This window comes from Kwoniella europaea, chromosome 1 (assembly GCF_036810445.1).
Source record: "Kwoniella europaea PYCC6329 chromosome 1, complete sequence".
Lineage (NCBI taxonomy): Eukaryota > Fungi > Basidiomycota > Tremellomycetes > Tremellales > Cryptococcaceae > Kwoniella > Kwoniella europaea.
The window spans coordinates 2333850-2350865 of NC_089487.1; the positions used below are offsets into that span (position 1 = coordinate 2333850).

Consider the following 17016-nt stretch of genomic DNA (forward strand, 5'->3'; position numbering starts at 1 on the left):
TATCACAGGATAGATACAACTGAAAATGGCTGAAAGCGAAACAGAAAGGGGATGGATGAAAATTGGATATGGGGATTTGACAGCCTACAAACAACAACTCGATCAATGGGAATTCAACCAACGTATCTTAACTCAGCATCACGAGAATTACGGTTTACCTTCAAAGTTGGAAGAATTGGATGAAGATCAACTTGATATATTGAAAGATATACTCTTACATTCTTCTTCTTCTGCTTCATCTTTCACTCAAGTCGAAATCACCAATAAGAAACCTGTTAGTCCAATATTCCAAGAAGTGTTATATATAGATTTGTTCACTAAGGAATGCCCAATGACAACCAAGAATTTCCGACATCTACTTCTAGGCGATAAAGGCCTCTCCAAGATATCCGGTAAGCAACTAAATTATAAGAATGTGAGGATACATCGATTAGTCAAGGACTTTATAATACAAGGAGGAGATATAAGTCGAAATGATGGTTCGGGGGGAGAATCGATATACGGATTGAAGTTTAATGATGAAAAACCGGGATTGAAGAAAAACTTCCAGTATGGAACGGTAGCTATGGCTAGTGGTAGTTCGAAGAATTCAAATTCAAGTCAATTTTTCATATGCCTCATACCGAATGTTCAGGATGGAGATAGTAAAGAAGAGAAAGAGAGGAAGAAGAAGCAATTCGGAAAGCTGGATGGGAAGTATGTGGTTTTTGGTCAAGTTAGCGAGGAAAGTTTGGGGTTGTTAAACAATTTAAATGCGTTGGAAGTGAAAGATGGAGGGGATGGGTTAGAGTGGTGTTGGATTGATGATTGTGGGATTCTATAATGCGGAATGTAAAAGGTGAATTTGATGGTTCTAGATGATTCATGATCAGATCATATGGACAATACTGTATATACAATTGCACGGAATTACATTGTGTCTTTTGGTACATGTTGTACGATACGAGGTTATCTTATATCCTATTCTACATTCTACTTAGATTGAAATCATTGGTCGTTGATCAGATTTACCAGTAAGATAACCCGAGACTACTTCTTCATCCATATGGGACTGATCTTAATGTTGGAAACTCTACTTCATCTGTAGTGGGCTGTATCTGGGTACATACCCAAAAGATATTTTACATCTTGGTAGCGAAGAACCAAGTGTCCACTATATAATAATCAAGACCATCAACTTCCGTCAGCAAAATATACTATATTGTTTTGTTACGTATCTGAAAGATGACACTTATAACTCACAATCATAGTTGTTATCACCCGAACCACTACTCATATCCACACTACTGACCAGCTCGAACCCTACACTCTCCATGGCGGATAACAAGGTACAGACCAACAATCTTGCTTCTACCACTTGATCACCACTTGATGTCCACCAGGGATTACCACGAAGTTTCACTTGAGTCGCACCCGGTTCTTTCTCAATTTGAGCTTGGATTCCTAATGGCCAAGTCTGCGTCGTATGGGTAAAGGCATAATCAGTTCCGTATTCCTCCTTTATTGACAGATTAACGACGGGGAGTCAAAGATAAACTGGTACTTCAGACAGGGAAACAAGTAAGGTAGAGCAGATTTGAACTCACCTGGACGGCCCTTAGAAATGCATCTCTAACTCTCCCATCGGGAGGGTCTATAATCCTAATCTTATCGCTCTCGTTGAAACTGATTGAGAAGTAGTACTTCTGACGGGGTTGGACAGAATGTAAAATCAATGTATCTTTGTCGAAAGATTTCTTGGTTAGGTCGCATGACATGTGTATATCCCATCCTATAGCTGAAAGAGCATGGAGGATGTGACACATCAATCGACGGGAGTAGATCGCTTCTGCACCTTGACCGTACCCTGTGGGTGTGTAAACAAGTATGAGTATGATAATGGCACATAACCGAAAAAGTGAGAGTTGAATAAACTTTGACAATTAATACTCATAAATAGGAATGATATATCACTCACAAGGATTCCCACTTAATTTCCATTCCCATCCTTTATAATAGGCCTCACTCTTCTGAATACCAGCCATCCATACCCTCCTGATGGCCTCCTCTACTGCAGGTACAGCATTCTGGGGTAATCCTATCAACCTCACTCTATCCGATCGACCGAGATGGAGACATCCGTATAAATGGGGGAAAGGAGGTGGCGGCTCGTTGGGATAGGTAGTTGGTGGTGGACCTGGGACGGGAACGGAGGAAGGGTATTTGGATTCGTTGTATGTTGGAGGAGGAGGAGGAGGAGGGTTGTTGGAGGAAGAAGAGGATGAGAGGAATTCAGAGAACTTGCCCATTGTTCGTAGAGATATCTATGAGATTGATCTGTACGATGAGAATGGAAAGTCGAGAGGGATATAATCTTGGCTGTATTTATATACATCCTCATCCTCATGGTTATCGCTATCATCGCCTCTTTCATCATGCATCATGCATTCATCATTCATCATCATGACCGGTGCCTGAGAAGATGCATAATGGGTGGAATGTTATATGTCACACCCACATAACAGATCATAGCCCACCACGCGACGCGCTCGATAAGTTACAAAGTACGTTACAGGTGAGCTTGGACGTTGAAGATCACTTTGACATCTGTATTTTGAGCGTTCAATTCTATCTTCCTCAGCCAAGCAAATCCATACACATCGACAAGGAGCAAGGAGAGAAACAAGAGAAGCCAGTGAAGATGGCAACTGAATTCGACGATGTGTGAGCTGCATAGTACCCTGCTTCTCTCGGCGGTCAAGCTGACAACGTCATACTCGATGTCTAGGTTGACGAATCAACCTGTTGTGATTGACAATGTGAGCTACTCTTAGCTCTCGACTTTGTGAGACGAGTACAGTAGATGATATTGCGCATCAATGACATGTCATAGGGCTCCGGTACGATCAAAGCTGGTTTTGCAGGTGAAGAGCAGCCGTCATGTTATATCCCTTCCTTGTGAGTTGATCAATCATTTAAACATGGAGGAAAGCTATCCTGCGTATCAACTGGAATGGGCATATGGGCAATCATAATATAATTTATGCCTCTCACCATCCATTCCCCCGCTGGTATGTAAGTGCTGATACATCTCTTTCAACGCAGCGTCGGTCGTCCAAAACATCCCCGGGTAATGGCAGGTGCTATACAGGATAACCTATTTATAGGAAGACGAGCACAGGAATTGAGAGGATTATTGAAGATAAAATATCCAATGGAACATGGGGTGGTGACTGATTGGGATGATATGGAGAGGATATGGGGTTGGGTGTACGGGGAGGGTCTGAAAGCTTTGAGTGAAGAGGTGAGTTAACGTTGATTGCACTGCTGCTACGTGTTGAGGCGGAAGCAGAAGAATCCAAAGTAGAGGAAAGAGAATGGGTGATTATGTTCAAATGAATAGGAAGCAAAGGGAGGCAGGCTTGATCTGCTGGTATTCAAATTTAGGAACAATCATTCGAGTCGACTAAGGAGCAGTAACGGTTTAATTGACTTTGCTGACGTACGTTGATACCCCTTCTAGCACCCTGTACTTCTCACCGAAGCACCTCTCAACCCACGTCAGAATAGAGATGTAGCCGCTCAGATATTTTTCGAAACGTTCAACGTGCCAGCGTTCTTCACGAGTGTACAAGCTGTTCTATCACTGTGAGTTGTCTAAATCATCGAGACGAAGGAAGCAGGCGTCCAGGGCTGCTTCCGTTACCATGAGATCTACAGCTGACAACAACCTTCGGCTATTCAAAGATACTCTTCGGGGCGTACGACAGGTATAGTTTTAGACTCTGGAGATGGAGTGACCCACGCCGTACCTGTATTCGAAGGATTCTCGATGCCACATGCGATTCGACGGATAGACATAGCAGGAAGGGATGTGACGGATCATCTGCAGCTGTTACTCAGGAAGTCCGGATATTATCTACATACGTCTGCGGAGAAAGAGGTAGTTAGGACAATAAAAGAGAAAACATGTTATCTGGCTATCAATCCTGCTAAGGAGGAGAAAGATCAGTCGGGAGCATGGGAGGAATTTAGGTTACCTGATGGGAAGGTTATACAGGTTAGTCATCCTCAGCTGTATGTTTGACTGTCTTTGGGGCTTAGCTGATTGACTGGGTTCATAGCTCGGTGTGGAGAGGTTTTTGGCTCCTGAGATACTATTCAACCCAGAACTGATAGGTCAAGAATATCCTGGTGTACATCAGGTAAGCCAGCATAAGCCCGTGCGCAAGGCCAGCAAATATCGCAAGCTGACTTGTTATTATAGGTCATCGTGGACTCCATAAATAGGACGGATCTGGATCTGAGGAAATCGCTGTTCAGTAATATCGTATTGTCAGGTGGATCAACATTGTGTACAGGTAAGTAATTTTGATTTACCTCTTCACCAGCTTACAACAAGGTGAACTATAAAATCATACAAGCTGATGTATTGTGCCATGACAGGTTTCGGAGATAGGTTGTTGAACGAGGTTAAGAAGCTGGCGTTGAAAGATGTTAAATTGAAGATATATGCACCACCAGAAAGAAAAGTAAGCTTCTACCTAGTACCAGCCTATCCTACAGGAATGAGCTGACACCATTCATATTTTCAGTACTCGACATGGATAGGAGGTAGTATCTTAGCTGGATTGAGTACATTCAAGAAGGTGAGTAGTTTGAAGCGTGGGGATGTGAACGCGGGCCAGCTGACGATAGAATGCGTTGTACAGATGTGGGTATCGGCCGATGAGTACAAAGAAGATCCTGATATCATACATAAGAAGGCGTTTTAGAGAGTAGGGGTAGAGTGGTGATTGAGTGACGAGTTGATATCCGTTATGATTTATGATGACCATGTATTATATTATACCACGATCAGGCATGGATGGCGATCGCATAGTCTGCTGGGCTGAAGAGGCGTCAGTCAATGTAGCAACCAAGCGATTGAATTGAATTGAGTTGTGGCACCATCCCCTACGCATTAACATATGCATTCAAATGGTTTCGCAAAACCAAACCAGTCAATATACCAATAGCTCGAGTTCATCCAGCCAGTCATCTGACAGAATATTATGTTCATCAAACATTCCCTCAGGTGGGCTCTACAAGCTATATAAGCTTCTCAAATCTCGGACCGTAAGTATCTCTTTTCCCATCAACAATCAACAGAACAACAATACAGCTACTTCATTCTTGGTTTCTCTTCTTCCTCTTTCTTTCTATTTCGCTTTTTCAATTGATTATTTTCATTTTCGCTCATTACCGTTATTCAATTCTTCTTGCTTTACTTTTTTGAATCGAAAACCAATTTACCAAGATGTTCTCTTCCAAAATCACTTTCTTCGCTGTCCTCTCTCTTGCCTCGATGGCTTTGGGTGCACCAGTCGCTTCACCCGATGGAGGTTCAGCTTATACTGGTGTAGGTGGTCAGGCTAGTGGAGGTAGTGTACAGAGAATCTCAGAGGGGTAAGTCGAATTCTCAATTACTTGAATCATAAATATCCATCATCATTATATCTTTGGATAATGAGTTTTGACCCATCTTTTTGTACATGAACTCAGTGGTCTACTTAATCTCGATATCCTCAATATCGGATCGAACAACGCTGGATCAGGTGGATCTGCCAACTCTGGTTCAGCACTTGGAGGAGCGGGTGGTGCGGGTTGTACATTGGGTGATCTGTTGGGTGGCGGTAATGGTGGTTCAGCTTATACCGGTTAGTTCATTCACTTGTTCAATGGTGCAGTTTTTTGCAGTATACAGCAGGATGCTAATTTCGATTAAAATTGCAGGTGCCGGTGGTCAGGCCAATGGTGGAAATGTGGTTGAACAATCTTATGGAGGGTGAGTTAGCATTCATAAGCAATACCTCTCCGCTCAATCACAACAATGCTGATCTGACATTTCATACTATTTTGCAATGGAATATCATGACAATCTTACAAAAACAACATCACATCACATATAACAAACAATACCTCCCCTTGAAAACCTCTTCGATTCTCGAATCTTGAACAATCATTATAAACCACATATGTTTCTCATTTACTTACAACCAAAATACAAACAACAATTAATGTCCGTATCGAAAACAAAAAAACCTCTGTAGTCTAATCAACTTACACGCCCTGAATATCGGATCAGGAAACGCAGGAAGTGGGGGATCAGCCAATTCCGGTTCTGCGGCTGGTGGTGATTCCGGTTGTCTCCTTTAGACTCTACTTTTTTTCTCCTTTCTTGATACGTTCAAGGGATAGAAAGACTTCTGTAGATTGGGTTTTCGTGTTCGTTCTCATTTTGAATTTTCTTTTCTCTGTTTTGTTCTCGTTCAGATACCGGTTATTATTTTCTAGATATCTTCGATATGAATTCGTTCATTTTATCCTCTTACCAACGCCATGGTTGGCAGCGTACAGCTGATTCTGATTCTCGTCGATCCCTCAGGTAATTTTGATGATTCTAACAAAGCTGTTGATTTCTCTCTTTCCTCTTCATATCTTCGATCGATACTCCTGATATCCTACGATTTGGATCTCCCAATATCTCCAGACAGTGCCTTTCGAACGTATTATAAGAGGATCTTCCAAGACTTGCGGTTAAGTGAGATTCAGATGTTCTTCTAGCTGAACTAAGAGGTGTTCGAAATGGAGAATCTACCATGAACCTACTTGATATGGGTGATTCAGGTGGTGGCAGCTGTCTAGTCGTAGATGAAGAAATGGCATTTGCCGTGGCTGGTCTTCGGGGGATAGTGGTGGGAGGAGCAGAATAGTCCGATATATTTATTCGATTGGGAGTGGACATCTTATAATTTGGTGAGAATAAGTCACTTGGAGAAGGTAATGATGGTCTTCGATCATCCTAACTGAATGGTGTAGGTGTACCTAGCAGGTATGGCGAAGGTAGATAAGATGACCTGGGAGTTGGTAGATGTACGTCCGTCTCATCCGTCCTATCGCTACTACTGATCATACTAGGTGAGGTGGTACCGGCGGAAAACACAGAAGGTGAAAGTGATTTACTAGGTCGTGTCTTGATTGTCAACTTGTTCTTATTCGCTGGTGTAGCTCTTTCTTTTTTAGTAGATGATTTAGGAGGTTTGACAACTTCTGCGAAATGTTGAGCAATCAATGGTGGAGTACAAGCTGTTCTCAAATCGAGATTTTCAGGTAAACCAATCAATCGATTAAGACATTTGGGGAAGTTCCATTCTGCTCCTAAAGTGTATACAGTTGGAGAAGCTTCGTCGTCATTGTTCTTCCCTTCTTCGGTCGTTAAGAGGTCTCTGACTGATAATGTGAAACGAAACTGGTCAGCCACTTCGTTGTTCGTAGTGCTAGTACAGTAGAACGGAATTCAGACTTACGCTGCTTGCTTAGCTCCTTTCTACCCTTCAACACCTGTGCATGAGATGATATGAGTTTTCTTGAACAACCTTCACCGGTAGCCATAGTGACTACCTTGGCGATTATCTCATTCCGTCCACATGGTTTGCCAAAGAGAGGTAACTTTTGTCTACCGACCGGTGGGATGGCCACAACGCCTATTATCATTCGTTATCAGTCAGGTTGACGTGCTGATTTGTTATGTTTATACTTACAAGTAAGATAGACGAATTCCTTTCTTGGTGGCCATCTCTCAGCGGCACCGGCAGTGGTACCATTCGTACTCCCACTGACACCACTCTCTACGCTACTCTCTTTCTTCCTCTTCATCACGTGTTTATCTTCTTCTTCTTCACCATTGGAAGACGTCAAAGACCTCTTCCGTGTTTCCAACGATGGACTGGAACTACCAAATTTGATTCTAGCCAATATCTCCGCTGTGGCTAGATCATCTTCCGTTGACGAAACTGGTGAGCCGATTGGCGGGGTGGGTAGATTGGGATTTTGGCGGGGTGGGAAGTAGAAGGACGGTTGTATCTCCACGTTGGTCTTCCATACTTGATTGAAAGCTTCTTCTACTGTTATAGGGGATCCTGTCCAAGTTGCCATTGTGGGGTGATAAATATGTTTGATGGTATATGAAACCAATAATGGTAGATGTATGTATGTATGTGGGTTCTTTTGAAAGAGCGAGGAAAGTCTATGATTTCTATATCCCCAATCAGGGTCTATATGAGCAGAGCAGAAGGAGAGCTCTGCTTGTAGCGACTGGTAGAAAGTGCGATATCAAGATATGAAGGGGAACAAGAGAGAGATACAATGATGATACAGAGTATAACTATGATAAGTATAGCTAGCGCACAACAGGTGAGGTGGGATCAAACCGAATCATAAACCTAAGATAATTTGGCTGGTATGTTTTCGAGAGAGACAAGGTGAAGGAAGCAAAGGAAAGGAAAGGAATGGTGAATGACGATCGAAGGATGAATCTACACTAAATATGGAGTGTGACTCCCCCAGGAACCGAAAAGGAGGTTTACTGGAATCCGGAGTCTGAGTATTATTGTAAGTTATGTGGTTACTCGTATTCTAATTTTGCTTATGCAACGGCAATGAGGGAGCCGAATATTGATTGTACCGCCGTGCAGTACAGAGTAAGGCTGGATTGAAATGTGTTTCGGCGTCGTTTCGTATTTTTCTCGAGCTCCTGTTTTCGTCACGTATGATCCTATCTAAGACACCCTATTCTAATTGTAATCATCCACAAGTGTACAAGTGTTAAGATCTTGAGGATTTGCAAAAAGGAAAAGTCTTTTTGAACGAGAGAGACTGTAAGATAAGGGCGGAATGATCGTGCAACTGTATCGTCTTGACTGCCTCAACAGATTTATATCATATCCACGTCTTCTAGAGGGATGTGTTAACCAGGAATGAGAACAAGATAATCAACGAGACAAACAAGTAAACAAGACTCCAAAACATGTGATTGATCTTCTCTTATTTCAGTGTGAATCGTTTCTGTGTTCTGAGGTGATTCTTGTAGTCGCTCGAAAACGAATCTGAATGGAAATCTTGGAGAAACGATTGCTCGATATTGAGTAAGTGACCAACTAACAATGGGTGTATCGACTGTTGGATCGATCTTATTGGATGATATGGTCTGTTAGTCAATGGTGTTTGGGAAAAGTGGGGGAAACAGACGGGGGGATTAGTCATACTATGTTCTTCTACATACACATACACTATTCAAAACTGATTCCAGCAAATCAAATAAAGTTAAATATGAACCAGATGCCGTTTCGGCATGACTCATAGAGTCGCGACCAAAAAATACGAAGACTCAACCCTTAAGTTTAGATTTTAGCTCTGAGATCCCTCGCATAACAGCGTGCGTCATATCGTTCGCAGGAAGGAATTCCATCAGAGATCCCACCCATCCTTACGAATATCCTTACGGGGTAACACAGAAAAACCTTCCTGCTCTGCAATAATTCATTTCCGCTTTTTTAATTTAACGAGTCTAAAGGGGAATTTTCTGAATGGGTGGCGAAATGAAACGGAGAATTCAAGAACAAACACGATCAGCCACATGTTCTGTCCTGAAGGAATGTAGGTGTCACTCTCGCTGTCTCTCAAACTCCATGGTGCGATGTCACAATGCGGGAGATGAACAAGGTATGGCTGAGACAGGGGCAACACATGGGTAGCTGTCAATCCCTTCACCACTATAGTGGGAATTGTCGCTTGATCATCTGATTCAGGGGATGTGTGATTGAATCCGCTGGAATAGGCACCGTAAACTATAAAAGCAATGAGAAGCAAGAGGTGATATTCCTTTCAAATGATCTGAGGCCGAATTCCTCCGTTACAAGAGATTGATGATCGTCGATACGTAGCCATATCCATAGCATGGACATGAGATTATCCAATTGATTATTCACTACTTTCCTATCTGACTAACCTTTGAATCGAAAGCTAAATATGCATCACGATGATCCGCGAAAGTAAGTTAAGTATGTTTAGCAAATTGGAGATAAACGTGTTGCTCGTGTTTTACTTTCCAAACAGAAAACATAAACAGAAGGAGAAACAATGTCTCGAGGATGCCTGACATCACCTCCGACTCTGGGGGTTGTTTGAGATCCATGGGGCAGTGTGAGGGAGATAAGATCCATGATGTGGGCGGTCGAGCTGTTGAATCGGCGGTGTCTACTTCGTCAGCCCCTCTATCTCCCTGCTTTCTCTCGGACGCATGCTCGCGATGGATACAACTTTGGACAGTGCGGTCGATCCATGCGGATCCGTGTTGTACCAGAATTGTCTTTCCTACCAAGGCTGATCATCTCTAAAATCTTAGCTCGATAGTAACTATCATGGTCAAAGCAGGAAGATATCCAACAAAAAAGCAGCTTATATAATCTGACTATGGCATGGCATCCACGTGTTCTGATGTCCGAACATATATGATGACGTCTAAGCTTTGTCCTGATTCGATTTGATTCCGCTTCCACGCGTTGATTTTGACACCCCATATGCATCGATGTCATTGTCATGTCCAACGACGAGGACATTCATATCGATGGCTTAGACAACCTATCATTGTGGACTTCGATACATACATTCCTCGCAGCCTGACTACCGGCTGTGCACACAACGATAGTACCACGATATGTCGGACCAAGAAGATTCAGTAGAGCCGACCTCAAATCAAAGCCAACCAACCACAATCACTGAGCTTTTCGGCAATGAAGGTGACACTCCCGATGATGGAGATCTTTTCGCTCAACTAGGCTCGACGGGACAGGATCCGTTCGACCAGATAGCGGACAGTCTCACTCAACAGGTGGAACCTCCTCAGGAAGAGGAAACGTTACTCGCCGAAGCTACGCAATCAGCGGAAATGATACCTCCTCAGCAAGACGAACATCCATCGCCTCCTCCGGCCGATGAACTTTCTGCTCCACCGACAGACGAGACCCCAGCACTACCCCAGACTGAAGAAGCTTCATCGCAGCCGACGGTGGACGAGCAAGACTTTAGTGACCTTTTAGCAGAATTCGAAGCTGAAAAGGAGTTAGATCCCCAAGTACTTTCGTCAACAGGAGATGAGACCAGTGAGGTTGCTCAACAGCCCCCATCCAATATCACTCCTGTTCATGCAGGGGCACCGAACGAGAATAGCGACGGAGGAGACCAGAACCAGAGTGGTGGACAAAGTGGTGTTTTGCAAGTTCCTATTGCTGCTTCCGCACTATTCACCGATGATCCAACCGACTCCTTCGCCGATCTCATTCCACAAGATCCAGCCGATGATGCTGAACCGACATCGTCCGGTGACATCGAAACAAAGTCAAGACCTGCATCGCCCTCTCCTGTGCCAAGTCTATCCATTGAACATTCTCAAGCAGATGCTCGACCAACGGGCTTGGGCATCGACGCTGCTGGTGATACCTCATTCCAGAGTATGTTCTCTGATGCTAGCAATTGGCTAGGCGATACAACTTTCGACGACTCGATACAGATTGTAGATGACAATGCGAAGGAAAATGATGGAAGTCACACTCAACAACAAGTAAAGAAGGAAGACGATGGGCATGAGCTATTAGACTTCGAGGTACCTCAAGGATGGTACGATGAAAGCGGAACATGGCACTGGTATACTGATGAAGAAGGAGCAAGTTAGGAAAACGATGTTAGGTCAAGGATCTTGGGGGGAAGAGGCAGTCACTACGATAGATAAACAAACTTCTGGGCAAAGTGAGTGCTCGTCGGCTGATTTTGTCCGACATTGGTATCTGACCTTAGTTCTGTCTACCAGATCAAACGCCCATTGCTCCATACAGCCCTGCCCTTCAGGCTGGTGTATCGGAGAATGCTGCTCGCCGTACACCACAGCCGGAAGCTCCTTCGAAGCTGCCTAGTAACTCTTTCGATCCATACGCACCTTCGACAGCCCAACAGTCTGCTACCTCCACGGCTTACCCAATGACCAGCACTTCGCAATATACGAGCTCTTCCTTAGGCTACGAACCTTATTCTGGTATATCAAGTGCAGCTCCGTACAGCTCTTCTTCAAGCTATACTCCGTATAACCTACAAGCCTCGACTCAAACGCCATACAATGCATATGCTCCAGCTCATCAGCAACAGCATAATCCTTATACCCCCACAGCTCAAGCGCCTTCCAACCCATATGGTCCTGCTGTCAACACGTCGTCTCACCCATATACACCTGCTCCCGCTATACTTGCCGACGCCCCTCAGCATCCAACAGTCACCTCAAAGTCTGTTTCGTCCAAACCACCGGTCCAAAGAATGACCTCAAATGCTTACGATCCACCTTTTTTGAAGCCCCAGAAAAGCTTTGTTCGAGCACCATCTGCGGCAGCATCGCCTTCTTTCGGTATGCCCCATTCCATGGCCATGTCGCCACCTCAGGCTAGTTCGACACCTCCACCCCCACCATCTGGGCCACCCAAACGAACTAAACCCGAGGGAAGACCGCCGAGTCGAGGGCCAGCATTCGCTGCTCCACCTATACCTATCGAACGAGCTGGAATCAGCACGACTGCCCAGCAGAACCACATGTCTGCATATGACGCACCGCCTCGACCTCCGTCTGTCTCCTATAGTCAACACTCAGTAGATCTCAACGATGATCAATCACCTAAGAAACCTTTGCATCGACCTCCTCCCTCGGTCTTTGATCCTCCCTTACCTGAACCGTCTTTCAGGGCGCCTTCCAGAACGACCAGCGCTGCCTCTCACCATAATTACGCTTCCCCACTACAGCCAGCATCTCATCCTCCTAAATTCGCTCCGCCACCCAAAGCCAGCGAGTCTACTTATGGGCCACCTAGACCGCTGAGTAGAGGTCCTCCTGCTCGTCAGGCTTCGCCCATGTTTGCCGCTCGTCCTCCTTCTCGTCCAGATGTCACCCAGCGAATGCGTTCACCACCTTCCAGCACCCAATCTTTAGGTGGGGAACAGCTGCTTTCGCCTCCAAAGGTACAGGGTCAAATCACAGATTATCACAGTCGGTCGTCTTTGGATGAGCAAAGACGACCCTCGTTCGAATCAACGGGACATCAAAGTCATTACGGCGGTTATCAACCTCATCAAGACCATTTCACCCAATCGCCCCCGAGTCAATCAGAGAGGCACCTGTCTCCTCCTGTGTTATCACGTAGATTCGACGAGGATGGTGAGGATGGAGACGTTGTAGAGGACCTGTACTCTCCGTTACGAGCTCAGGCTATACCGAGTCTTCACCAAGAGCAATACAGAATGCCCACATCACCTCAGCCGCCGCGTGTGGACTCCTATGAAAAAGCTTTGCCACCTGCAAGGAAAACAACTTCGGAGGATCCCTATGCGCCATCGTCACTAGGCCTACAGACTCAATACTCGCCTGAGAAAGCTCAATCATCCACCTCGCCCTATGCTTCATACGCCCCTTCGCAGCCATCGCCCGAGGAGAGAGCCCATGCTTCAGCCTCGCATTATGCCTCTTATGAACCCACTCCAGGAGTCATCGACCTGAATGACGATCATTCGAATCCACCTCAGCGAAATGGCAACTACTCTAATGATCCGTATGCTCCTTCGGCATCCGGTATCTCACCTACAAAGAGCCAAGGCTTTGGACATGCGTCTCAGCCTTCTCGTGCTTCCACGACGTATGAGCCCTCCATCTATTCACCTCCAACGGCTACCAAGCCTTTGAGTATACCTCAGGCCACCAATCCCTATGCTCCACCACCTGCTCGCACGGCTTCTCCAGCATACAGCGCCGGCTATGGTATATCGCCACCCACCAATAATTACTTCCAGCCTATGCATGCTCCATCCCATTCCATGGACGAGACATATATCCCACAGCAAGTGCTAGAGCAAAAACCAGTCAGCGAAGATCCACTTGGTCGTACCACCTTGGCAGCTCGTAATGCACCTATAGCTGTGTTTGGCTTTGGTGGCACACTCATAACTGCTTTCCCAGGAGCAGCAGAGTCAGGTACTTTCCATAAAGGCCATTCTAGGATACCATCATACGGTTACGCCTCAGGTAGAGGTCAACTGTGGATCAGAAGTATCTCCGAGGTGGCTGCTCCTGCCGCGCTGAAGAGTGATCAAACCTCTTTCCCTGGTCCCTTGGTCTTCGATCCTTCCACTCCTAAGGGTGCCGCAGGTGATAAGAATAAACGGGAAGCTGTGCTCGAATACCTCAATGCTAGAGCTGAAGAAATTGAAAAGGGTTTACCGTATCTCAAATCTTCGGCCAACAAAGCCAGAAGGGAAGAAGAGGGTAGATTGGTATTGATCAAGGCGCTGAAGGCTCTGGTGATCGGAGGAGGTAAACTGGCGGGAACGTAAGTGACACGGTTCAGTAAATGAGCATTGAAAAAGTTTCTCAGCTAATCGATGATTCTGATTAGTCCGGAAGTCGAAGAGGCGTTGCGGGAGGCTTTGGCAAATCCAACTTCGCCCATCATCTCGACCGTGCCTGTCGGTACAGTCTCAGCTGGAAATTTCAGCTCTTCTCTTTATCCTCCCGCTTCGACATCTTCGGCTGCTCCTGCTGCTGCCACTGCGACGCAACTGACTCGTATATCAAGCCTTTTGGCTCAAGGAAACAAAAGAGATGCTGCGCTATATGCTGCCGATCAAGGCTTATGGTCGCACGCTTTGGTTATCAGTAGCAATGTTGATGTAGAACTATGGAGGGATATTGTCACTAGATTCACGACTTCAGAAGTAGGAGAAAGACCACAAGGCACAGCAGGTATCAAGGCTTCTTACCTCCTATCTGGAGGTGTTAACCCTACAATCGGTACGTTGCGAACTCAAAATTCCCTCTATGCCGGAGATTGGGCTGATACCTGAGTCGGTTGTATACATAGTGGACGAGCTTGTCAAAGCGGCTACAATCACCGATGATCCTTCGAACGATCAATGGCGGGAAGTCATAGGGTCAGTATTGTTCAATGCTAAACCGACTGAACTTGCTTGTCTCGACGAATTGGGTTCCAAATTCCTTTCGATGGGATTGGTAAATGCCGCTCATGCTTGGTAGGTCACTATACCGCTGTCGTACTCGCACGCAAGCTGACGTATACAACCTACCGTTAGCTTCCTCTTATCCCCTTTGTCCCCGTTCTTTGACCTCACTCCCGCAGCGTTTGAACGACCAATCACGCTTACCCATAACGTCCGAGACGAAGAGGCGATCATTTTTGCGGAGATAGCAGAATACGCGAGAAGTCTTGTGCCTACCCCAAAGGGTCAAGAAGCCCACTTTGCTGCGTTGCCGCAATTGTTACCGTACAAGCTGGCTAGAGCTTGGAGATTAGCTGAATTGGGCGAGGCCGAGCTGGCACAGAAGTGAGTGATTGGCTATGTGTGCATATGAACCATCCGCTAACAATTTCCTGTAGATACTGTGCTGCTATCGAAGCTGGGTCCAGGATCAACAAGAACCTTCCATCTCTCCTTTCCCCAGCATATGCAGCAAGTGTTGAAGACCTCTTGGAACGATTGACTGGAGCTCCGTCGATCGATCCTCCTAATGCACTTGGATCAGGACGAAAGGCGGCTAAACCAGGATTTGACAAGTTAGGATCATGGATAGAAGGTCGACTTACCAAATTCATAGCTGGAGAAGAAGGTGATGGAACCGCACCCAAGCCCACTGCTCAAAGTGGTAAAACCGCTGGTCCATTCTCGCAGTTCAGCACGATCTCCACAGGTACTAGCGGCGCACCTTCAAGGAATACCTCGATTGCAGATCTCTCGAACAATAGTAATGGTTATCTGGGAGTTTCCAGCGTTTCGAGGACTACTTCGCCCGCTCTGCAAATGACGCCTCAATGGGGACAACAGCCCAACGTACCGTCATATGGGGGAAGCTCCTCGTCCTCATCCTACGGTGGTGATAATTACCCTCAACATGATAATGCGGGTGGATGTTCACCTTGGACAGGTAATAACGATGATCAAGGAGGAGTGGGAACGCCCCATGCGTATGGCGATGACAGCGATTTTATCAACCCGATGGCTCAACTCAATCTTGGTCCTTCACCAGCCCCTGCACCACCTTCGTCGAATTATCAACCGCCAAAGAACAAATCTGCATACGAGGAGGATGACGAAGATGATCTAGGATTTGGTAATTCTGCGCTGTCCAGAGATCGAACACCTAAACCCCCAGCTGCGGGTGAAGAGAATGATGATAAGAAAGGTAAAGGGAAAGCACCAGATGTGAAAGATAGTAAACCTGAGCCGAAGAAGAACGATCCTCCTCCTGCTAAACGTGAGTACCCAGTCGTGGATCTGATTTGATGCATTGGACATGAAACTGATTTGATGGATTTCTAGCGGAGCACAAGTCATCATGGCTAGGAAGGATCTGGGGTGGAAAGAAGGAAGGTGAACAAACCGGACCGGTCAAAGCGAATTTGGGTGAAGAAAGTTCTATGATATTTGATCCTGAATTGAAACGATGGGTTGTCAAAGGGGTTAGTGACAACCGTTCAATCCAGTCTCAAGATCCTCCAGGGTAATATGTTTACTGATCTCTGTAATTTAATTTGTTATGGTCGAATAGGCCAAACCCGAACCTGCAGGACCATCTGCACCACCCCCTCCACCCAGAGCTCAGACGGCTTCACCATCCCGATCCGCTCGACCTGATAATGGTGCGAACAACCGAGCGATGTCAGCAACTCCTCCACCAGGACATCGACCACCTGTATCTGGACCACCTATCGGTAAGCCCATGGGTGCAGGATTCGCCGAAGGTCCAGATGGAAGCATAAAGAGAATGAAATCGTCTTTGAATGAAAGTCTCACCGCATCTGATCTACCTTCTGCACCTCCACCCCCACCGTCATCTGGTCCCCCAAGCTTCGCTGGCGCAGGTGGTCCACCCAAACCACCCAGTAGTGCTGGATTGAGTGTACCGCCTTCAAGGACTAATAGTAGTACAACCCCTTCTATAGATGATTTGCTAAGTAGACCACCTAGTAAAAGACCTGCTTCGGCTGCTGCGAAGAAGGGAGCGAGAAATAGATATGTCGATGTGTTTCAACAGCCTGAAGGGCAGTAAGAGGTTGAACATACGAGTGGAGATTTTATGGTAAAAGTATTTAGTCCATGTTTAATATTATTCAA

At 45.7% G+C, this 17016-nt stretch overlaps 7 protein-coding genes across 7 annotated transcripts; 4 read left to right on the forward strand and 3 right to left on the reverse strand.

The window, feature by feature from the left end:
• Window positions 1-25: 25 nt before the first annotated feature.
• Window positions 26-823, forward strand: V865_000870 (uncharacterized protein; the record flags this gene model as incomplete). The annotated part of the gene is made up of 1 exon (XM_066224698.1): window positions 26-823. The coding sequence occupies one exon, from the start codon at window positions 26-28 to the stop codon at window positions 821-823; it is 798 nt and encodes a 265-aa protein (XP_066080795.1).
• A 298-nt stretch (window positions 824-1121) lies between these two features.
• V865_000871 (uncharacterized protein) lies at window positions 1122-2288 on the reverse strand (the record flags this gene model as incomplete). The annotated part of the gene is made up of 4 exons (XM_066224699.1): window positions 1122-1153; window positions 1243-1456; window positions 1587-1846; window positions 1958-2288. 4 exons carry the CDS (start codon window positions 2286-2288, stop codon window positions 1122-1124), a joined length of 837 nt encoding a protein of 278 aa, XP_066080796.1.
• Window positions 2289-2680: 392 nt separating this feature from the next.
• On the forward strand, window positions 2681-4754 carry V865_000872 (actin-2; the record flags this gene model as incomplete). The annotated part of the gene is made up of 11 exons (XM_066224700.1): window positions 2681-2703; window positions 2768-2798; window positions 2873-2937; window positions 3085-3283; window positions 3503-3627; window positions 3727-4039; window positions 4104-4184; window positions 4247-4340; window positions 4426-4511; window positions 4575-4628; window positions 4692-4754. The coding sequence occupies 11 exons, from the start codon at window positions 2681-2683 to the stop codon at window positions 4752-4754; spliced, it is 1134 nt and encodes a 377-aa protein (XP_066080797.1).
• A 524-nt stretch (window positions 4755-5278) lies between these two features.
• V865_000873 (uncharacterized protein) lies at window positions 5279-6177 on the forward strand (the record flags this gene model as incomplete). Its single annotated transcript, XM_066224701.1, has 4 exons — window positions 5279-5427; window positions 5524-5678; window positions 5755-5806; window positions 6072-6177. The coding sequence occupies 4 exons, from the start codon at window positions 5279-5281 to the stop codon at window positions 6175-6177; spliced, it is 462 nt and encodes a 153-aa protein (XP_066080798.1).
• A 244-nt stretch (window positions 6178-6421) lies between these two features.
• On the reverse strand, window positions 6422-6766 carry V865_000874 (uncharacterized protein; the record flags this gene model as incomplete). The annotated part of the gene is made up of 1 exon (XM_066224702.1): window positions 6422-6766. The coding sequence occupies one exon, from the start codon at window positions 6764-6766 to the stop codon at window positions 6422-6424; it is 345 nt and encodes a 114-aa protein (XP_066080799.1).
• A 57-nt stretch (window positions 6767-6823) lies between these two features.
• Window positions 6824-7956, reverse strand: V865_000875 (uncharacterized protein; the record flags this gene model as incomplete). Its single annotated transcript, XM_066224703.1, has 3 exons — window positions 6824-7251; window positions 7329-7505; window positions 7563-7956. The coding sequence occupies 3 exons, from the start codon at window positions 7954-7956 to the stop codon at window positions 6824-6826; spliced, it is 999 nt and encodes a 332-aa protein (XP_066080800.1).
• A 2560-nt stretch (window positions 7957-10516) lies between these two features.
• On the forward strand, window positions 10517-16951 carry V865_000876 (uncharacterized protein; the record flags this gene model as incomplete). Its single annotated transcript, XM_066224704.1, has 9 exons — window positions 10517-11475; window positions 11531-11604; window positions 11666-14216; window positions 14283-14677; window positions 14748-14916; window positions 14977-15228; window positions 15282-16156; window positions 16222-16361; window positions 16451-16951. 9 exons carry the CDS (start codon window positions 10517-10519, stop codon window positions 16949-16951), a joined length of 5916 nt encoding a protein of 1971 aa, XP_066080801.1.
• Between the last annotated feature and the right edge of the window lie 65 nt (window positions 16952-17016).